At 50.2% G+C, this 22471-nt stretch overlaps 1 protein-coding gene and 2 long non-coding RNA genes across 3 annotated transcripts; all 3 read left to right on the top strand.

Annotated features, from left to right (window-relative positions):
* The first annotated feature begins 966 nt into the window (after window positions 1–966).
* LOC114815198 (cyclin-dependent kinase C-2-like) lies at window positions 967–7559 on the top strand. Its single transcript, XM_039913631.1, has 10 exons — window positions 967–1002; window positions 1126–1179; window positions 1569–1601; window positions 2533–2583; window positions 4714–4746; window positions 4875–4928; window positions 5207–5257; window positions 5814–5846; window positions 7116–7161; window positions 7544–7559. Exons 3-10 carry the CDS (start codon window positions 1583–1585, stop codon window positions 7557–7559), a joined length of 303 nt encoding a protein of 100 aa, XP_039769565.1. The 5' UTR covers window positions 967–1002; window positions 1126–1179; window positions 1569–1582.
* Window positions 7560–9009: 1450 nt separating this feature from the next.
* LOC120638672 lies at window positions 9010–14508 on the top strand. Its single transcript, XR_005660518.1, has 3 exons — window positions 9010–9062; window positions 10680–10724; window positions 14474–14508. It is a non-coding gene; the product is annotated as an uncharacterized LOC120638672 (long non-coding RNA).
* Window positions 14509–16297: 1789 nt separating this feature from the next.
* Window positions 16298–20754, top strand: LOC120638667. Its single transcript, XR_005660508.1, has 6 exons — window positions 16298–16439; window positions 16533–16577; window positions 16750–16794; window positions 17263–17342; window positions 19445–19498; window positions 20508–20754. It is a non-coding gene; the product is annotated as an uncharacterized LOC120638667 (long non-coding RNA).
* The last annotated feature ends 1717 nt before the right edge of the window (window positions 20755–22471 follow it).

Below are 22471 nucleotides of genomic sequence, written 5' to 3'. Positions count from 1 at the left end.
TGTGTGAGCAAACTGGTCTGCAGGGGCTGGACACTCCGGTTCTGGCAGGGAGCAAGCACCCCCTGAAGGTAAAGAGTGGAAGTCGGGAGATAGGCTGAGGTGGGGAAGAGCTGAGAACAGAGACAAGGAGATCAGAGCCAGGGGATTTTGGAGAGGAGGAGGGCCTCCCTGGGGGCCTTCCCCGGAACATGATCTGGACCTAGGGGCCCTGAAGGGAAGACAGGTAAGAAAGGGAAAGAGGGCAGTCAGAAACTGTGAGAAGGGACATGGAGACTTGGCATGGACTTGCTGGCCACTGCCCACACATCTGTCCCCAATTCCACCTCATCCCTCGATTTAAACCCCAATCCTAATTCAAAATCCCTAACATTCCAAAGATCCAGAACACCTGGAGACCCAGTCATGACTCACAGACCTGCTCTGTGACTTTGGTCAAGTCATTTAACCACTCAGATCCTCAGTTCCTCTCCGAAAAAAACTTGGAGAATAATGTCTTTCCTCCCTGCCTTTGAGGGAGTTTCAATGATTGGATTGTTGATTCTGACTGTTCCCACAGATTACAAATCTCAAATGGCTATGGCATAGGTAATGGAGGGGGCTGGATTAAGCCACAGGAGGGGCCTCAGCTCTGTGCGGGAATAATAATAATAATAATGATAGTATTTGTTAAGCGCTTACTATGTGTCAAACACTGTTCTAAGTGTTGGGGTAGATGCAAGGTAATCAGGTTGTCCCACGTGGGGCTCACAGTCTTAATCCCCATTTACAGATGAGGTAACTGAGGCCGTAGAGAAGTTAACGTGACTTGCCCAAGTCTCACAGCTGACAAGTGGCAGAGCTGAGATTAGAACCCAGGACCTCTAACTCCCAAACCCATGCTCTTAAGCCATGCGGCTTCAGAATCCACTGGTTGATGAGTTTTAATAGATTTGATGGTTGGAGCATGAACCCCTCTCCTTCTCTTCTCCAGGTCTTAGAGGTGGGACCAACCTCAGAAAGCAGGTGAGATCCACCACACCAGCCCTTTCTCTTCCCGACCCACCTCTCTGCAAATCCTCATGGCTCCCCAGTCCCCAGCAGAGGTGTCAATAGCTCAAGCCTCCCCTCCTGTACCTCTTCCTGCAGGTTATGGAAATGGACAGGGAGCTGCAACCTTCCCTGGTACGGGGTTCCAGCCAGGTGAGGGCATGGGTGACCCCTGCTAGGACAGAAGGTCTGGTTACCGGCCATTGTCTGTCAGGGTACTTCCCAGGACACTGTGGTTTGAGGGTGAGGATACAGGCTGGGGCCATGGAGAAGGGGATCCCAAAAGGTAGGGGCTTGGTTCAGGAAGTGGAGAGGAATCTGGGAAAATGGCCTGACAGGAAGTCAGTCAGTCAATCATATTTATTGAGTGCTTACTGTATGCAGAGCACTGTACTAAGTGCTTGAGAGAGTACAATGAGCTTACAGTCTAGAGGGGGAGACAGCCATTAATAAAAAGTAAATAAATAACAGATGGGATTTGAGAGTCTTAGGTTGAAATGAATGTCTGAGGCTGCCTCACCTTCTCTCTGCCTCTTCCCCAGGTCTTGGAGTTGGAATGAAACCTCAGAAATCAGGTAGGAGCCTCCCCTCTCTTCATGTCTGTCCACCTCTGCCTTTCTCCCGCTCTCTCCCGCCCTTCCACATCTATTCACATGGTTCCTTCTGGAGGGGCACCTCAACCCTGACTAAGCAACAGGCAAGGGGGTTGCCAGAGCAGGAGAAAGCCAGAGGCAGTGAGTCGAGGAGAGAGGATCAAAGCCAGAAAGGCAGACGGGGCTGGGGGTGGCCTACCTGGTTTCCGAGGTTTCATCCCAACTCCAAGGCCTGGGGGAGAGGCAGGTGAGAGGGTGAGGTAGCCCTAGACTCTGATTTTATCCAATGTCTCTCAAACCCCCGACTCCCTGTTACATCCCTGTTTCAGGCTGGGTCTTCCCTTGAGTCCAAGAAGAGGCTGGTAGCTGGTGCTGTCCCATCAGCTCCATCCAGAGCAGCCCTGTGGCAGAGAGAGCTGAAAGGCAGGGCTTCTGAGGCCTGGGAAGGGCAAGGAAGGGGGTGATAAAGAGACTGGGGAGACAGAAAGGTTGGTTCCCCACTCACATCAAGGTGGGAACAGTTCCCAGCTCTATCCTCTCACTGCCTCTCTGTTCCTCATAACCCCAAGCCAGTTTCAAACTCACTCAGCTGCTGGACCCGATCAGGCCCCTGGGAGGTAGCTGGCTTGATTGGGGCCTGGTGGCAAGGGAGAACTTTAGCAGGGAGAGATGTCAGCGGGTAAGACCTTTCCAGTTCACTTGTGAGGTGGGCGTCCCAACTCTCCTTTCCCTCGTATGTCCAGACTGACCACTCTGTAGGTCGATATGAGAAAGGAGGATCAGGGTCAGGGCAAGGAGCGATAGGGCAGATTACTGGGGTTTTAAAGGGGAGAAGTGTCCAGAATCATGGGAGGGAGGAGGACTGGGAGCGGCTGCCCAATTTTTCACTGTTCCTATCTGTTCTTATCCCCAGGGGCTCCTATGGGCATGGGACCTGGAGCTGGAGGCCTCATGGAGAAGGCCGGTGAGTCAGGGGCTGAGTGCAGGAAGAGAGCTGGGGGAGATGTCACTGCATTTTCAAAATACTGCAATCCTAACCATGTCCTCCCAACCTCCACTGCCTCCATTCCATCCCCAAGTCCCATTCCTGAATTTGTCCTGTATCCCACCTCTCTCCTGATCCAGCCTCTCACCAACAACAACTATCTCGTATCCCATTCCTTCTTCTACCTTTTGTCCCCTTTCTCCCTCTCCATGTGCCACCTTCCAACTTCAACTCCATCTTCCTGCCTTATCCCAACTTTCTTTCACAGTCCCGCCCCCAGCCTGCCTGCCTGCTTGCCTGCTCTGGTCATGGGACTCAGAGCAGCTATAAGGTAGGTAGATGGGGATGAACAGGATTGAAGCCACAGTCTTTTTCCTCTTCCACTCCATATTTTTCTCTCCGCCACTGATCCTTCCGCACATCCTCTTGACTACCCTACACTAGCTTAGGGGCCATAGCCCAGCCTTCCGTCCTGTTCCTCTGCTCCCAGGTTATGGGGACAACCAGGGAGCTGGACCCTTCCAGCCTTGTATGGGTACTGGGGCCGGGATGCTAGACAACAGTAGAGTCACACCAGTGACCCTCCCTCGGAGGTGGGAGAATCGGTCACTTGCCATTGACTTTCTGTGGTACGGCCTGGAATACTGGACACTGGCTAACCGAAGAGTGGCAGGTTAGGGCTGTGGAAAAAGGGATCCCAAGAATGGGGCCCTGGGTTTGTGGGGACAATAGACTCGAGGGCCAGGCTGGAGCCACACTCAAGGAGCTTAGCCGGGGCCAGACAAGCTGAGCTCGGTTTTAGGCAGGAGGGACAGGGGTCTGGGCACGGTGTTGTCTCTGAACTGACAAAAGAAGCATTGCATTTGGGATAAATGAGTTTCCTCCATGTGCCATTGGGATTGTTAGTGGGTTGAGGGGGGGACCTTCCTTGGACTCTCTTGTTTGTTTTCTGCACATATAAGGCTCAATCAGCCGTGCTGACAATAGAGGAAATTCTGAAAGTATGTGGACTGAGCTCCTTATCTTCCCTCCCAAACGCTGTCCTCTCCCTGACTTCCTGTCACTGTGTATGGCACGACCATCCTTCCCGTCTCACAGGCCCACAACCTTGGTGTCATCCTTGACTCCGCTCTTTCATTCATCCCACACAGCCAATCCGTCACCAACACCTGCCGGTCTCACCTTTACAATATCACCAAGGTCTGTCCTTTCCTCTATATCCAAAAGGCTATCATGCTGGTACAAGCTCTCATAATATCCTGACTGGATTACTGTGTCAGCCTCCTCTCTGATCTCCCTTCCTCCTCTCTCTCTCCACTCCAGTCTATTCTTCATTCCGCTGCCCAGATCATCTTCCTGCAGAAACCCTCTGGGCCTGTCACTCCCTTCCTCAAAAACCTCCAGTGGTTGCCTATCAACCTTCGCACGAAACAAAAACCCCTTACTCTTGACTTTAAAGCTCTCCATCACCTTGCCTCCTCCTACCTCACCTCCCTTCTCTCTTTCTACTGCCCAGCCCTACACTCCACTCTCGCCGCTCACCTCCTCACTGGCCCTGTTCACTCCTATCCCACCGTCGATGCCTGACCCATGTCCTACCGCTGTCCTGGAATGACCTCCCTCCTCACATCCGCCAAACTAACTGCTTTTCCCCTCTTCAAAGTCCTACTGAGAGCTTGCCTCCTCCAAGAGTCCTTCCCAGACTGAGCACCCCCTTTCCTTCTGCTCCCCTTCCCCTCTCCCCACCCTCTGCTCCTCCCCCTTCCCTCCCTCAGCACTGTTCTCCTTTGTATATATTATTTATTACCCTATTTATTTTGTTAATGAGGTATACATCCTCTTGATTCTATTTATCTTGATAATGTTGTCTTGTTTTTGTTTCGTTCTGTTTTGCTCTGCTGTCTCCCCCGTTTAGACTGTGAGCCCATCACTGGGCAGGGATTGTCTCTATCTGTTGCCGAATTGTACATTCCAAGCACTTAGTACAGTGCTCTGCACATAGTAAGAGCTCAATAAATACTATTGAATGAATGAATGAATGAACCTGGAATTTGGAGTTCAGAATGAAACCAAGGCCTGAGTCTCCTCACCTCTCCCCTCTCCTCCTAGGCTTTGGAGGTGGGACCAAACCTCAGATAGCAGGTGAGACCTTCACAAACCAACCCTTCATCTCCCCAACCCGTCCCCCCTGAACCTGTCTCCCATGGCTCCCCGACACTCAGCAGAGCTGTCTGCAGCCCCAGCCTCCCCTTCTGTCCCTCTGCCCACAGGATTTGGGAACGGACAAGGAGCTGGAGCCTTCCCTTGTGCAGGGTCCCAGCCAGGTGAGGGCAGTGGGGCTCAGATCGAAGTCCCTTGAGCTCACTGGGGGAAGCCCAGACCAGCCCAGCACAGACTTCCTGGGACCTTGGAGGGCAGCAGCATGAGAGAACGGGTTGCTGGAGGGGTAGAGAAGTGGAAGATGGGAGGCAGCTAAAGGTGTATGTGGGTGGGACACAAGGACTGGGGAAATTGGAAATAGGAGCAGGATTTGGGCATATTGGATCTCTGAATTCCTCTTTTCTCCCCTCTTTGGGGTCTCACTGTTCCGTCTCCAACCTAGGAGCTTTCCCTGGAGCAGAAGCAGGACCCAGGGACTCTGCAGGGAAGTTAGGTAAGTGAGGGAAAGGGGAAATCAGAAGCTGTGAGGAAAGATGTGGGGGCAACTCTATCCTGTAACCAGTTACATGGACTCATTGACCATTAACCACATATCAACCCCCAAGTCCCCCTCCGTTGCGTCAATTCAACTCTGAGAGCTAATTCAAAATCCCCTAACATTCCAAAATCCAGAACACCTGAGGCCCAGTCATGGCTCACTTACAAACCCACTGTGTGATCCTCAGTTTTCTCTGAATAAAACTGGGAGAATAACCTCTTCCCTCCCTGCCTCTGAGGGAGGTTGTGAGGGAAAGATGATTGTGCTGGGACACCCTAGAAAGGACAATTCTGGGAAACTGTAGCATTGTTAGGTGACTGGATTGTTGACTTCTGATTGTGTTCCCTACAGATTACAGGGCTCAGAATGCCAATAGTGCAGTCGCTGGGGTTAGGCTTCAGCAGGAGCCTCAGCTCTGTGGGGAAATACCAATGGTTGATGGATTCTGGTGGGTCTGCAGGTAGTGAGGGTGCAGAAATTGAGCCTCTTGCCTTTCCCCTTTCTCCCCCAGGCTTGGGAGGAGGGACCAAAACTCATAAAACAGGTGAGAACTCAACCCAGCCCTCACTCTCCCTCTCCTCACCATCCACCCATCCCCTCTACACATCTCCCATGACCCCCTGACTCCCAGCAAAGTACAGAAACAGACAGGGAACTGGGAGCCTTCTCCAGTGCAGAAACCCAGCCAGTGAGGCACTAGGGCCCAGGACCCAAAGACTCTATCAAAAACCTTCCACTGAGGCAAGATCTGGGTGACTCGGTCATCACCAATGCTGTCCAGGGTGCAGTCCAGGAGACTGATTTATGTGGAGGCCACAGGCTAGGGCCTGGATTTCATGGGGAAGACCCAGGCAGAATGAGCTGGAGGTTTGTGGACAGGGACCCCAGGGTTTGAGAGATTTCTGATGAAATCAGGGCCTAGGGTTTTCTCAACCTCTCTGTTCCCTGGGCCCTCCCAGATCTCGTAGCCACCTTGAAATCTCACAAGCCAAGTGTGGCTAATCTCTCTAGTTTAAGACTCTATCGGTGCTCCTGTCTCCCTCCTTTTCTCTCATCCATTTGCCTTTTCTCCCTCTCTGTCTCAGCCCTTTTCCCCTCATTTTCCCCATGATTCGCACAGTTGCGGGAAACTGGGACGGGTGATGGGTGTGATGAGCCAGGCTGGGCAGAAGTGGCTGGGGTCCTAGTTGCCCTCCCTAGGGGCAAGGAAGAAGCCAGGACTTAGAGGGCATCCCAGCTGGCTGGCCCGAAGCTGGGCTCCTTCCTGGTGTTGGGGTTAGCCAGGTCTGCAGGGCAGAACAGCGGAGGGGGTCGATAAGGATCTGGGAGGCAGGTTAGCTCGCTTTCCTGCTGCTCCCTTGCCACTCATCCTTCCTCTGTTTCTCTCTCCTCCCACTCGACTCTACTTCATGACCTTCCTCTGTTTCCTTGTAGAGGAACTGGGGTAAGAACCTGGGCAGTGACCAACTTGACTGAGAGTAAGGAAAAGATTTCAGGGAAGGGTGTACATTGGGTAAGAGCTTTCTGGCTCCTCCCTGTGGAGAGTGGGGACTGGGAAACGAGCCCTGGTTTTCTGCACTTCCAGCTGTTGCCCCGACCTTTGACTTGGTCCAGATGTTCCTAAACCCCTGAGAACATCCAGGCCAGCCCCCCTGAAGATTGAGACTGGATGGGGGAATCGATGGTCAGAGACAGAGCAGTTGCGATAAAATGTAAAAATGGCTTCGGGTGGGTGGGAATGGGGTGGTTAAATCTGCCTCCCCGCAGCCCCTCTCCGGTCCCTTTGACTGGTTTCATCTGGTCTCTTTACCAGGGGCTCCCATGGGCATGGACCCTGAGCTGGGGGCCCTGTGGGGAAGGCAAGTGAGTCAGGGACTGTTGGAGGAGGGAGCTGGGGGAGGTCTCACTGTATATTCACAAAATTACAACCTTATCCCGACCTCCTGGCCTCCACTGCCTCCACTCCATCCTTAAGAACCCCCTGCCTCCAACTTAATTTTTTTAGCATTATAGTCCCTGTGGGCAGGGAACATGTCTCGCAAGTCTATTGTTCTTCCCTATGCCTCGTTCATTACAACGATTGCTAAGATACTAAATAGACACCATTATATAACACCCATTACTACTCCTGTTCCAGTCTTTCACTCCCCAAACACTCTTCCATTCCCTTCTCCATCCCCTGTTCACTTTCCTATTCTTTATGCTCCTCTTCTCAACTCCCATCTCAACTGCCTCCTCCAGCATCTACTACCTATGATCCCCTCCCCTCACACTTCCCCTCCCCTGCCTGATCTCCACGGGTTCTGGGGCTCAGAATGGCTATGGCACTAGTTGGAGACAAATGGAACTGGGGAAAAAGCAAGATTATCTGGGTGTTGGTTTCTGGTAGAAAGACGTGGGACAGAGGAAAAGGACCTCTGGTTCCTAAGGTCAGATTCCCCCTCGTCTTCATTCTGTTCTCTCCCCAGGACTTGGGCGTGGGTACGAAATCCCAAAAGGCAGGTAAGACCTCCTGCTTCTCTTCTCACTGACCATTCCCTGCTTCTTGGGATCTCTTCCTCACTCTGTCCCCTCCCCACAACTCCACATGATTCTCCCCTCCCATCTGTCTCTCTGCAGCTTTCAGGAATGGGGTGGGAGCTGGAACCTGGCCTGGGGCTGGGACCCAGCCGGGTGAGGGAGGCAAGCAGGGTGCAGGACCCCCCGGGATGAAAACTGGGACTCTAACTCAGTGGGAGGGGCACTGCACACCTTGAGGGTGGGCTTGTGGCTGTTGAGAGGGGAGCTGGGGGTCCTGGAAAACAGTGGAATCTGGAAGGGAAACTGAATGAACAAGGATGAGTAGAACTGTGGCTGAGCCCTCTGACTGTCTCCATCTTGTCCCCCACACAGGGGCTGCCAACAGATCAGGGTTCAGGAGTTGGGCTTCCAGTGGAGAAGACAGGTCAGTGGGAGCATTCAGAGATAACGGGAGATTTAGCCTTCTCCACCTCAGAATAATAAATAACAATAATAATAATGGTACTGTTAAGTGCTTATTGTAATTATGATATTTGTTAAGGGCTTACTTTGTGCCTCTCATTATACTGAGCACTGGTGTAGAGACAAGATAATTAGGATGGACACAGTCCTCTTCCCTCATGGGGCTCCCAGTCTCACGGGGGAGAACTGGTATTTAAGCCCCATTTTACAGGTGAGGAAACTGAGGTATAGAGAAGTGAAGTGACTCACCCCAGGTCACACACCCAGCAAGTGACGGAGCCTAGGATTAGAAACTAGGTCCTCTGATTCCCAGATCTGTGCTCCTTCCACTAGACCGTGCTGCTTTTCTCAACTGATAGATTGATTCTCCAATCCTACCTCCATCTCTCCCAACAACCTCACTCTTCCATTCCAAATTCCATTTCTAACCCTGTCAGACCTGTCCCCCACCCATTTCCTCTCCCAGCTCCTGCCTCATTGCTCCAGTCCCACCCTCCTCCAGCCCCACTTTGCTGCTCAGCAAAGGTCCAGAGCCAGCAAATCCGAGGACCTGGGAGGGAAATGGAGCCGTGCCCAGGGTTCTGGGAGAGAGGCAGACAGGGACTTGGGGAGTCAGCTGGGAGTGGGGTTCAAGGAAGATTAAAGATTCTAGACTTGGCCCTACCTCCTCCTTCTCTTCCCATCTCTGGGTCACTCTGATGGGGTACCTCTTCTGTGTCCTTCCTAGGACATCCCATCAACACTGGGCCTGAAACCAGGAGTCCCGCTGGAAAAGCAGGTGAGATAAGAGGGTTAGGAGGGAAACTCTATTCCCAAAAGAGAAATTCCATCCAGACTCAACCCTGTTATTGTTATTTTTATCATTATTATTATTGTGATGTTTAAGTGTTTATGCTGAGTAAAGCACTATTCTAATCGCTTGGGGAGGCACAAGTCAATCAATTTGGACACAGTTCTTGTCCCACATGGGGCTCACATTCTCCATCTTCATCAGGCTAGTTCCAATCTTTCCCCTCCCCGCCTCATGATTCCACTGACTCTTCCAAGGGGCATTGCTCCCTTCTCTTATCACGTGAGCCCCACTCTTCTCCTGAAGGGATCGGGGTTCAGGGAGATCACAGAACAGAAGTGGGGGAGGAGGACGGGGCTCAGAGCAGGGTTCCCCTGGGATCTGAAATCCGTAGTAAAGAGGAGAGGGCAGGGGAAGATAAAGTAACTACCCCTCCCTCACAGTTCAGAGCAGGCTCCTTCTATCCTCAGCCTCTGGGAGCAGGTTCTGGCTGGTCCTGGTGGGGCCCAGCTCCCTGCAGAGGCAGAGCTGAGCATTTTGGACTCTGGGGACAAAGTGTGGACACACCAATTTGCAGCCCCAAAGTGGCATCACTTGGCAGCAGTGACGGTGGGCTCAGGGGAAGAGTCAGGTCCCAGGAGTTCAGGAAGGTCATCATGGTCAGCCAGACCAGGACTGGGAATGCACCTACTCTCGCCCTCAGAAGGGGGGCCCTTGGACCAGGCAGCCTTGAGGAAGTGTGCCTGACTCAGATAAGGATGTCTTCTAGAGGTCCAGGCTTCAGCCCCCTTGAGCTGGCCCAGACCTGGCTAGAATGTCCTGGGGCTCACTATGACCTTTGACCTCTCAAACCCCTCCAGATCAGGCTGAGCACTGTCCAACCCAGATCTCTGGGCCTCCCCTTGCCAGTACCCCCGGGACCCTCTCAGGATCCAACAAGCCTCCAGGTTAGGCAGAGAGTGTTCTCCCCAGGGAGACAGGATCCCGGTGTGGGCTACTCTGACCACACTTTCCCTTCTTTCCCTCCTCAGGCCTTGTCATTGGTTCAAAACCTCCACAAGCTGGTGAGGCTTCACTCTGCCTATTCTCAGTCTCTCTGCTTTCTCTTTCCTCTTTCCCCTAGTCTCCCCACTTCCCCAGATGAGGCTTCACCTGGTCTCTGTCTCTCTCCCCACCAAGCTATGGGCTAGGAGCTGCAGTCTTCCCTGAAGTGGGGCCCCTTCCAGGTGAGACAGGAAGGCTGAAAGCAGGAGGCTGATTCAAGAGAGATGATTGGAACCACTTATAGACAGGGGCCAGGGTGTCTTGGGCTTGGATGTGGAATTACTGCTCTGAGAGGTGTGGAGGAATGGAAGGGAGGTTAGGGAAGAAGGGTCAAGGGCCTGGTCCTGAGGAGGAGAGTGTTAAAGTGGGGTAGCTGGATTATCTGAATTCTTTGGGCAGGAGCAGAACTGGGTCTCTATCCCTCTTGTCTGTAAGCTAATTGTGGGCAGGAAATGTGTCTATCAACACTGTTGTAGTGTACTCTTCCAAACACTTACTACAGTGCTCTGAACTCAGTAAGTGCTTGGTAAATACTATTGATGATGACGATCTTTTCCACAGGGGCTTCTCCAGGAGCTGGAACTGGAGGACCCATGGGGAAGTCAGGTGAGCAAGTGGGGTACTCTAGAAGGTCACTCCTCATCCTAAACAACCATGAAATCCTGCTCAGTCCCTCTCCTCCCAAGCCCAACTCCATCTTAGCCTCTCCAACCCCTCAGCCACCTCAAGCAAAATGCTTTTTCTATTGCTCTTAACTGGCTCCAGGGATGGAGACTCAATCAATCAATGGTAAATATTGAGCATTTACTGTATGCAGAACACTGTACTAAGTGCCTGAGAGAGTAAGGTGCAAAAGAGTTGGTAGACTCCATTGCCTCGGCCCCTGGTTTTCATTTCCCTAATGAGAGGTTCTTCCTTATGTCTAACCTGAACTTCTCTTACTACAATTTAAGCATTTCCTATCATTCTGTCATTTTTTATCCTGTCATATCATTTCCTATCATCTCCATTTCTGTAGATATGGAAAATAACTGATTGTATCTCCTAATGATCTTCATATATTTGAAGACAATTGGTGCTTCTTCCTCAGCTTTCTTTTCTCCAGATTAAATAAACCCAACTCTTTTAACTTCATGCATCTGAATTTTGGGGCTCTGGTTATTTAATTGCTCTGCTTCATGATACTCCCTGAAGCTAAAGTAAAAGATAATTGTCTAACAATGGTCAGACCATTGTTGAGAATTCTAAAATTAATTCTCAACTCCTACACCCATACTTTTTTTTGTTTCATGCATCCCAGTACAGTAGCATGTTGGCTTTTTAAATTCTGGCAATATAATACTGGTGCACACTCAGTTTGTGGTACATTATGACCCCCAGATCTTTTCCTGTATTACTGTGCAGGACAGGGCAACCATCATACTGTTTCTCCAAGTGTTTTGGAGACTAAATAATGGGCTGGATGGATCACTGATCTGATGCATTATATCTAGACTGTAAGTTAATTGTGGGCAGGGAACATATCTACTAACTCTTTTATATTGCACTCTCCCAAATGCTCAGTACAGTGCTCTGCACAAAATAATTGCTCAAAAAATATCACTGATTGATAAACTGACACATGAACGGCAGTGGTCTTGTTCTTACATCTTTCCTCAGCACATTCTTGGGTTTTTCCCAATTATCTTTCAAGCTTAAAGAAACTCCTCTCCCTGGTGAATTTTGTCCTGGTTTTTATAGACCAGGTAAAGATTTTAAGTAAAAGGCTTTGATTGCAATTCCTGCCTTGAGGTGTGAACAAACCCACACAACTTTTTATCATCTACAAACTCACTGAGGGTATTCTCACCGTACTAGCTACTTGGGAAGTACAGAATAATGGACTGGATTCACACTCCAAAAGGGGAGATAAACATAAAAATATGTACAACTAGGATGATCTAAATAAGTAAATTGAGCAGATATAAATACATGAATGCTAAGGAGACTTTAAATAGATGTGAGTGCAACTTGGTAAAGATGGGAAATGACGCCAGTCCACATAAGTCTGTGGGCCTGCATTCCTCTTCAGGGGAGGTTGAAGGTGATTCTTCTTTGGTAGTTGTGCCCCCATCCTCAGGAGAATGGCTCCCTCTAGACTGTAAGCTTGTTGTGGGAAGGGAATGTGCCTGTTTATTGTTACATTCGTACTCTCTCAAATGCTTAGTACAATACTTTGCACATAGGTGTGCAATAAATACGATGCAATTAATGAATGAACCCCACCCATGATGTCTTTCAAGTTAGTTGATGTAGGGGATCCTCTAGGACAGAACCAAAGGCTGTACTTCAGTAAAGAAGCAGCATGGCCTAGTGGATAGAGCACAGGTGAGGAGTCAGAGAAACTGGGTTCTGGTCCTGGCTCTGCCAGTTGTCAGCTGTTTGACACTGGGCAAGTCACTTCACTTCTCATCTGTAAAATGGGGTTTACGACAGTGAGCCCCAAGTGGGACAGGGACTGTGTCCAACTGCTTAGCTTGTACCTACCCCAGTACTTTGTACAGTGCCTGGTACATAGTAAGAATAAAACTTAAAAAAATAATTATAGAGTTCAGCCACTTTATTCCTTCCTTCAAGGACTGCCGCTGGACCATTAAAGGGGAATTAAGTTGTCTGGGTATGACTGGCTCTTGATCTGTCTGTCCAGCAGGTCTAGCAGGCCCAACAGGCCAATCCGACAATCAGCGAGCTGGCCCAGTTCAGCCAGGACCTTTAGACCCCTTGGGGCACACGTTAAAGAACAGACCTGGCTTCTGCTCTCGGGGAATCTAATTGGAGGGGTGAGCATAACAGCAAACTATAACTTGACAGACTGCTTGCTGAGATGTGTCAATCAACCATTCAGTGCTATTTATTGAGCACTTACTGTGGGCAGAGTACTGTTTATCCTTATATCTTCCCAGGAATCACTGTGAAACACACCAGCCTATAGTTTTCAGGATCATCATTTTTCCTTTTTTTTAAAAGATATCTGTATCTGTGTCATTTATTTTATTATACCCATAATTTATTTATGTTAATGGCTAGATTGCAAGCTCCTTGTGGGTGAGGAATGTGTGTGCCACTCTGTTGTATTATACTCTCCCAAATGCTTAGTAGAGTGCTTTGAACACAGTAAGCACTCAGTAAATATGATTGAAAGATTGGTTGATTGATTAAAGATGGGAACTACTTTTATCCTTTCTCAATTTGAGGGAACAGCTTCTGCCCTCATTGAGTTCCCCAAAACAATAGTTTATGGTTCTGCAACACTGTTCACTAATTCCTTAAATTCTCCAGAATTCAAGTTTTCAATTTCTGCTGATCTAGGTAGGTTGTTAAAGTTATCATCAAGCTATCCTAGTTTAAATTATTATCCTCCTATCACCTGTTCAATTATGTTTGTATTATGCCAGTAAAAAAGCTTTAATGGCCTCTGCCTTTCTAAGTATCACCTTTCAGCATTTTCTCCCCATTTATCCAAATAACATTCTACTCTGTTGCTTGATAAATGTCTTCTTTATTCCTGCAAAAAGCCCTTGCAAATTGCAGCTTTTTTTCCCCTCTTGGTTTTATCCATACAAGAATGTGCTAAATTTTTTATGCTTTTTAAACAGGGGAGGGAAAGCTTGGGGCTCAAAGGTAGGATATCTGGGTTCAAGGAAGAGCCAGGTGTGAGAGCAGGATATTGACTTTGGGCAAGAGATTGAGTTCTTGGAGAAATTACCAGGACTTGCAAAGTGGAATACCTAAGTTCCAAGAGAGGAGCGATTTTGGGGAGGGAGATCTGAACGCTCAGGGCTTTAGGCATGGGGAGATCTGCTTAAGCTGTCACCTCTCCTTTCTTTTGCTGGCTCCTTTTGATGAAGTCTTAGCTTTGTTTCCTCACCAAGGCCTCCCACTGGGGTGGGAACCACAGAGGAGTCATTCAGGAAATTCAGGTGACCAGGACCTGAGGAAACATTCCCTCCATCTGGCCAACTTTATCTCATCTAACCCCAACTCTGTTCCCAAACTCGATCACCGTTTTCCATCTCGATCTTACCCCTTTCATCTGCTCCCTCAACTCTGACCCTGTCCTACTAGCCACCCTGTCACTTCCTAGCAACAAGCCAACCCCCAATCTCTCCACAGGGCATGGGGCTCGGAATGGCCGTGGAGCAAATAAGCATGGAGGCAGAGGGAGGGTTTAGGGGCTCCAGGGTGGGAGGCTTGGGTTCTGGTGAAGCAACAGGATCTGAAGTCTAGAACGGAGGGGAGCAGAGAAATCAGCTGAGTTTAAAAGGGAAATTTAGGGTATGACTTTCACTTAACCTCTTCCCGGTTTTTCCCTTCAGGCTTTGGCGGTGGTTCGAAACCTCAGAAAGCAGGTAGGATTTCACTAGTTGCCCCTCTTGTGGCTTCGCTTGCCCGCTGTGTGACTTTGGGCAAGTCCCTTCATTTCTCTGTGCCTCAGGGACCTCATCTGTAAAATGGGGATTAAAACTGGGAGCCCCCCGTGGGCCATCCTGATCGGCTAGTATCCCCCCAGCCCTTAGAACAGTGCTTTGCACATAGTGCTTAACAAATAGCACCATTATTATTATTTCCTTCCTCTCTTTGCCACTCGTCCTCTCGCCAAGGTTCCCCGTTCCCCAGCAGAGGTCGCCCCAACCCCAGGCCCAACCAGACCCAACCCGGCCCAACCCGGCCCAGCCACCCTTTCTGCTTGTGTCCATCACAGGTTACAGGAACGGCCCGGTTCCTGGAGTCTCCCCCGGGGGTGGCACTCGTCATCAATAATAACAGCAATAATAATAATGGAATTTGTTAAGCATTTACTATGTGCCGAGCACCGTTCCAAGCACTGGGATGGATACAAGGTTATCAGGTTGTCCCACGTGAGGCTCGTAGTCTTCATCCCCATTTTACAGATGAGGTCACTGAAGCACAGAGAAGTGAAGTGACTTGCCCAAAGCCACCCAGCTGACAAGTCGCGGAGCTGGGATTAGAATCCACGACAAGGGGGGCCGGAGGCAGAAGGCATAGATTATTGGAGGGGTGGGGTGCGAGAAGATGCTTGGCCTAGTGGAAAGAGCTCTGACTGTGAACTTATTGTGGGCAGGGATTGTCACAGTTTATTGTTGCATTGTACTTTCCCAAGCGTTTAACACAGTAAGCACTTAATAAATATGGTTGAATGAATTAAAAGAGTATGGTTTTGGGAGTCAGAGAACCTGGATTCTAATCCCTGCTCTGCCCCTTTTCTTTTTTTTTTTTTTGGATGGTATTTGTTAAATGCTTACTGAGTGCCAGGCAGTAAGTGCTGGGGTAGATACAAGCTAATCAGTTTGGACACAATCCATGTCCCACATGAGACTCACAGTCTTAATCCTTATTTTATTGATAAGGTAACTGAGGCACCGAGTATCAGTCAGTCAGTGGTAATTATTGAGCATTGAGCGCTTACTATGTACAGAGCACTTGTCTAAGCACTTGGAAGAGTACAGTACAACAGAATTAACAGAATGTTAATCTTCCCTTCCCATAATGATCTTACAGTCTAGAGAAGTGAAGTGACTTGCCAAAGGTCACACAGCAGACAAGTGGTGAGGCAGGATTAGAACCCAGGGCCTTCTGACTCCCAAGCCTGATACATGACCGTGGGCAAGTCATGTAATCTTTCTGTGTCTCAATTTTCTCCTCTGTAAAATGGGGGTTCGATACCTGTCCTCCCTCTTATTTAGACTATGAGCCCCAAGTGGGAAAGTAACTGTGTCCATCCAAATTCTTTAATCTACCCCAGTGCTAAGTACCGCGCTTGACACATAGTAAGCACTTAACAAATACTACTTTAAAAAAGGAGGGGAAATGGAGTCTTGTGGGTGGATCTAATCTTTCACCACACCTCTCTCCCCTAGTCTTTCACCACACCTCTGTCCCGCGTCTTTAAGGAGAATGTGTCTGCTAATTCTATTATATTGTACTCTCCTAAGATCTTAGTACAGTGCTCTGTACCTAACTGATGCTCAGTAAATACCACTGATTGATTGATTGATTGAGTCTCCTGACCTCTTTCGATGGAACGTGCTCACTATCTCTTTCAATCTCTCTCTGTCTCTTTCAACCTCCCTCTTTCTCTTTTTCATTCTCTCTTCTCTCCCTCTCTTTTGCTGTTTGGTGTCTGACGGTCACAGCTCTGTCTCCCTAACTTTTCCCTAGCAGACGTGGCTGCCGCCCCAGCACCCCCTTCCATCCCTCTTCCCACAGGTCACAGGAATGGGTTTGGAGCCAGAACCTTTCTAGGAAGCCAGATCCAGCCAGGTGAGCTTTTAAAGGGTCCAGAGGCTGAACTGCTGGGCCCTAAGGCTATGGTTCCTCCAATATCCCCCGCTCTCTTCCCTCTTCCTCTTTTAGGTTTCCCTGTGGCAGGGAGTTACCCAGCCAGTGGATACAGCAATGGTGACATTTGAATACATTGTTCCAGTGGGGTTTAGGGGTGGAAAGAGGGGCATCACAGACAAATTCCCCAGGAAATGTGGAGGAATGGATTGGGGTAGATCTAAGGGGAAGGGGGACACCTGCCCAGGGGAGAACTTTCATCCAGATTGTATGGTATCTTTGGCTTTTACAGGATATCGCCCCGGAGGCCCTGGAACATCTGTGGGATATGGAAATGGTAAGAGTCCAGACAGGAGCGTTGCGCTCCTCACAAGCAGAAAAAGGAGAAAAACTGAGACATTTTGATCCTGAGGAAGACAGGTTGCCTAGGACTCCTGGGTCTTAAATTGTGGGCAGACTTGGAGGGGCAGAAGGAACGCAGAGACCCACAAGGACTCATCCTGGGGTGGAGGGATGGGGCACAGGTTTTCAGAAAGTTATACGTCTCCCTTATTTTAGAATCCCTCCCCCTCCTGGCCTGTTGGCTCCAGTTTGGGAAGACTCTCTCTGGACTGTGGGGCTAAAGCTACGAACAATGGATTTGGGATTAGTCTGGTTTCAGAAGCATCTCCTGGAACTGGGAGACAGCCAGAGATCATCCCAGAGGGGACGGGACCAGACACCTGCATTCTGGGAGGGCAGTTGAGGCTGGTGGAGGAGAACCAGGTACTGAGACAGCAGCAATAAATTACTGATGCTTCCCCAGGTATTCCCCAAGTTTCCTACGGTGCTCAGCCTGGTGGCTCTTTTGGGACAGGACTGAGAGTCCCATGGCAGGAAAATATGGTGAGTAACTCCAAAGGTGAAAGCCGTCTTCTTTGCAGCTTTCCTACTCCCTGGGGTGAGAGGCTTCTCCCCAGTTGCACCTGAGATTTCTGACATTCGATGAGTTTACTTGCACAAATCAGACCTGGTTTTTGGCCCACAGGGGAACACAGGCACACCGGGAAATAACCAGCTAAATAAATAAATAAATAACTAATAACTAAATAAGAGAAGCAGCATGGCCCAGTGGATAGAGCACGGATCTGGGAATCAGAAGAACCTGGGTTCTAATCCCAGTTCCGCCACTTCTCTCCTGTGTGACCTTGGGCAAGTCACTTAACTTCTCTTTGCCTTAGTTACCTCATCTGTAAAATGGGGATAGAGACTTTGAGCCCCATGTGGGACAGGGACTGTGTCTTGTCTGCATCCATCCCATTGCTTAGGACAGTGTCTTGCATAGAGTAAGCACTTAAATATCACAATTATTATAACTAAGCAAAATCAATAAAAGCACTTCAATAATTTAACAAGAAGGCAGCAATATCTCAATCAATGAGTAGTGTTTGCTGAGCACCTGCTATGTTTGGAGCACAGCACTAAGTCTTTGGAAGACTATAATAAAATCAGTAGACAAGATCCCTGCCTTCAAGGAACTCACAGTGTAGTGGTTTGCCCAGTTCTTTCTAACAGTACATTGCTACTGGGAGGGAATAGTCCTTGACCTCCCAGTAACATCACTTTAATCAGAACTGTTTCGGGTTTAAGTGGGCTCAGTGCTGGGGGTGGAGGGGAAGCAGGTAGCCAGCTTCTGCTCAGCCCACACCTGTGGAGCCAGTCTCTCCCTGGTAATGGAGGGGAGAAGCACTGTTGACTCGGGTGCTGCCCAGTGGGCTCCAGAACCACGATGAGGAACCCCCGGAGGTGCAGGTCGGTCAGCTCTTTGGGGGCACAGTCACCCAGAGGACTTGCAGGATTCACTGATGAGGTCTTTGAAGAAAGTAAAGGAAGAGGACACCTGGGTTCCAGAAAGGGGAGTAGAATTTCAGGAAGTGGAGGAAGAAAAATGGAGTAGCCAGAAGGAGATTGTGGGGGAAAGAGAAGAAGTGCCTGGAGAGGAAAAATTCACAGCCCCTTAAGAAGTGTCGGAGAGATACCTTCATACATCCTCCTCTATATCACCCATATTTAGTGAGCAAACTCTAAATAAGCAGAGCACTGCACTGGGTATATGGGAACATACAGTAGAAGTGAAAGACATAGTCTCCACCCTTAAGGTGCTTACAATAACAATAATTGTTATTCATTAAATCATATTTGCTGAGCGCTTACTGCATGCACAACACTGTACTAAGCGCTTGGGAGAGTACAATACAACAATTAACAGACACATTCCCTGCCCACAATGAGCTTACAGTCTACAGGGGTGGAAACAGAAATTAATATAAATCAATATGTTACAGGTATATACATAAGTGCTGTGGGGCTGGGAAGGAGGATGAATTTAAGTGCTCACTATCTGCCAAGCACTGTAATAATTATGGTATTTGTAAAGCGCTTATTATGTGCCAAGCACTGTTCTAAGCACTAGAGTAGATTATCAGGTTTTCCCTTGTGGGGCTCACAGTCTTTATCCCCATTTTACAGATGAGGTCACTGAGGTACAGAAAAGTTAAGTGGCTTGCCCAAGGTCACACAGCAACAAGTGGCAGAGTCGGGTTTAGAACCATGTCCTCTGACTCCCAAGCCCGTGCTTCCCAACTAAGCACAGGGGCAGATACAAGGAAAATGGGGGAGATGGGCAGAAACAAATGACCAGATTTTCAATAGAAACAAGAGTAAGAATAGATAGGGTGAGAACAAAAATAAACAGTGACATAAATGGATGGATGGATGGATGGATGGATGGATGGATGGATGGATGGATGGATGGATGGATGGATGGACATGTGAGTCGGTCAATGGAATGGCTTAACCCAGGAGGTAGGAATTAGTCGGGCATTTCCTCCTAGAAAAGATGGCTCTTCAAGGAAGGCCTTGGAAGTAGGGAGGGAATGTGATTTGGTGGATTTGAGAAGGGAGGCCCTCCCTCCTCTTATACCTACTCCTTTCCCATCTTTGCTCAGGACCATATGAGGGGTTAGGACAAGCAGGACCTGGTCCAGTCTCTGGAAGTTATGGTAAGTCGAGGGACCAAATAAATCATGACTCTTTTGAGATCCCCTCCACCTTTTCTCAATAGAGAGAACATGTTTTGGGGGTGACTGTGGAATCTGTCATTTTACAACTCCCGCCTCATGTAGAGACTGGGGTAAATGTATTTAGTACACCTCCATCCTTCCCCTGGGTGAAGGGGAGATGTGGTTGGGGGATTAAGATGGAGGCAGAAGGATCTTACAGAGCATCTGTGTTTCACAACCTGAAATAATAATCATACTAATAATTGTGGTATTTGTTAAACACTTACTATGTGCCAAGGCACTGTACTAAGCACTGGGGTCGATACATGCAAATCCTGTTGGACACAGTCCCTGTCCCATGTGGGCTCGCAGTCTCAATCCCCATTTTTCAGTTGAGGTAACTGAGGCCCAGAGAAGTGAAGTGACTTGCCCAAGGTCACACAGCAGGCAAGTGGTGGAGCCGGCATTAGAACCCATAACCTTCTGATTCCCAGGCCCGTGCTCTATCCTCTACACCATGCTGCTTCTCAACCCGAAAGTTATTAGAGTCATATCAAGGGATGGCCCTGCCTCTGGCTCAGGGAAGCACAGATCTCACAAACAGAACACTGACAGACAGACAGACAGACAGACAGACAGCTCTATTTGGAGTGGGGGAGCTTGTGCTTGACCGTTGTTCTGGGTTCTGAGATTTACAGCATTGGAGGGTGGTTCTTCCTGAAGTGTGGGAAAGGGTGCAAGGAAAATCAATGTCAGGATAACTTTGGGACCCAGATTTTGATGCCTGAAATGTTCCTCCAGAGATGACCTTATTCAGCCCCCTGCCTCCAGGACCCCAAACGTTGAAGGCCTTGTAATCTTTCTGCCTCTACTCTTTCTGCTCTCTGCTTTAGCAGGGGAAAGAGGCAAAATTCAGCAGGAATGGCTTCCTGGGGAATGGTTATCAAAGTGAGGAAGAGCAAAGGGTCTTTGATGTCATAACACAAATCTCTTTTCTGTCCTTTCCCAGGCCGACGCCCCCTTGGGAAATGCTGAACCAAGGGGATTTCCCTAGTCTTCCTCATCTGAGAAGACACCTTCTTCACCAGAATGAACCCAGCTCCCAGGCTGTCATTTTGGGAAGAAACAGCACTTGGGCATGGGGGGAAAATCGGGCAAGAGGGACACCTTTAGCGTTTAGGACCCTCTCGCCCCTCTGCACTTCAGGTTGCGGTTAATGAGAGGTTTCCCTCTAGGCTGTACGCTCGTTGCGGGTAGGGAATGTGTTTATTGTTATATTGTACTCTCCCAAGCGCTTAGTACAGTGCTTTGCATCCAGCAAGTGCTCAATAAATACGGTCAAATGGAAGTGAATTGAACGAGGCGGACTCTGATGGGTTATGTGGGATGGGGGATCTACTGTGGAAAGGAGACAAGCCCTGGTGCTTGGGTTGTGGGTTCGTCGCTGGGTGGAAGGGTAGGGCGGCAAGCCGTCAACTCTTCATGTCATTGGCCCGTGTGGCCTGGGAGGGTGAGGTTAATAATAATTATTACTGTCACATCGTGGCTCAGTGGCAAGAGCCCGGGCTTAGGAGTCAGGGGTCATGAGTTCGAATCCTAGCTCCGCCACCTGTCAGCTGTGTGGCTTTGGGCAAGTCACTTCACTTCTCGGTGCCTCAGTGACCTCATCTGTAAAATGGGGATGAAGGCTGTGAAGCCTCACGTGGGACAACCTGCTTACCCTGTCTCTACCCCAGCGGCACATGGTAAGCGCTTAACAAATACTAACATTATTATCAGCACTTAGAACAGTGCTTGGCATGTAGTAAGCCCTTAACCAATGTCATTATTACTATTAACAATAAGAATAATGCTGCTATTTGTTGAGCGCTTACTATGTGCCAAGCACTGTTCTAAGTGCTGGAGAGGATACCAGGTTGTCCCACGTGGGGCTCCCAGTCTTCATCCCCATTTTACAGTTGAGGGAACTGAGGCCCAGAGAAGTGAAGCCATGACCTCTGACTCCCCAGCCCGTGCTCTTTCCACGGAGCCACTCTCCTTCTCTGTAACAATTGTGGTAGGTGTTAGGTGCTTACTATGTGCCAAGCACCGTTCCAAGCGCCGGGGTCGACAGAAGGTGGTCAAGTTGTCCCACGTGGGGCTCACCGTCTTAAGCGCTTACTACGTGCCAGGCACTGGACTAGGCGCCGGAGACGGTCTCTGTCCCACGTGGGGTTCACGGGGTCGATGAGAGGCTACGAGCGGGCGGGTCGTGCGGTTACCATGGAAACCACCCCGCGGCAGGCGGCGCCAAAGTCCACTTGGGGGGGGGGGGAGGGGGCGGGCCCTTGACCAATGCGGTCCTCGCGCGCGGGCGCGCGCTCGGAAGACCGTTGGGAGGGGGGTGCGCATGCGCGGTTGTCGAGGGGGGCGGCTTTCTGCCGAGGCCGGCGGGTGGGCGGGCGGGCGGCGATGGCGGCTTGACGTGCCTTTTCTCCTCCGTCCCTTCCTCATTTCCCCCCCCCCCCCCGCCCCCCAGCCCCCCCAGCCCTTCATCAGCCTCTCATTCCCTCCTCAGCCCCTCTTCATCTCATCTCCTCCTCCCCTCCCCTCCTCATCATCCCCTCCTCCTCCTCCTCCTCCTCCCCATCTCATCGCCTCGTCCTCCCCATCCGCCAGTTGGCCACGTGGCCCCGCCGGTCGCTCCGCCCGCCCGCCCCCCACCCGCCGCTCCTCCCTCACCCGCCGCTCCCCGCGCTTCCGTCCGTCCTGTCCCCGCCGCCGCCCCCGCCGCCGCCCCCGCCGCCCCCGGGCCCGGACCTGCCGCTCCTCCCGCAGCTGCCCGCCCGCCCCCGGCCGCCCTGGCCTCCCGCCGGTTCCCCGCACCGGGCCCTGCCCGTCCTCCCTCCGGGCGCCCCGGCCCCGACCCCGACCCCGGCCGCCTCCCCCGAACAGGACCTGCCCCGCCTGCCCTCCCGCGCCCCTCCGGCCGCC

The sequence above is a fragment of the Ornithorhynchus anatinus genome, chromosome 11, assembly GCF_004115215.2.
Source record: "Ornithorhynchus anatinus isolate Pmale09 chromosome 11, mOrnAna1.pri.v4, whole genome shotgun sequence".
Taxonomy (NCBI): Eukaryota; Metazoa; Chordata; class Mammalia; order Monotremata; family Ornithorhynchidae; genus Ornithorhynchus; species Ornithorhynchus anatinus.
This window is presented reverse-complemented; position numbering and strand designations above follow the sequence as displayed.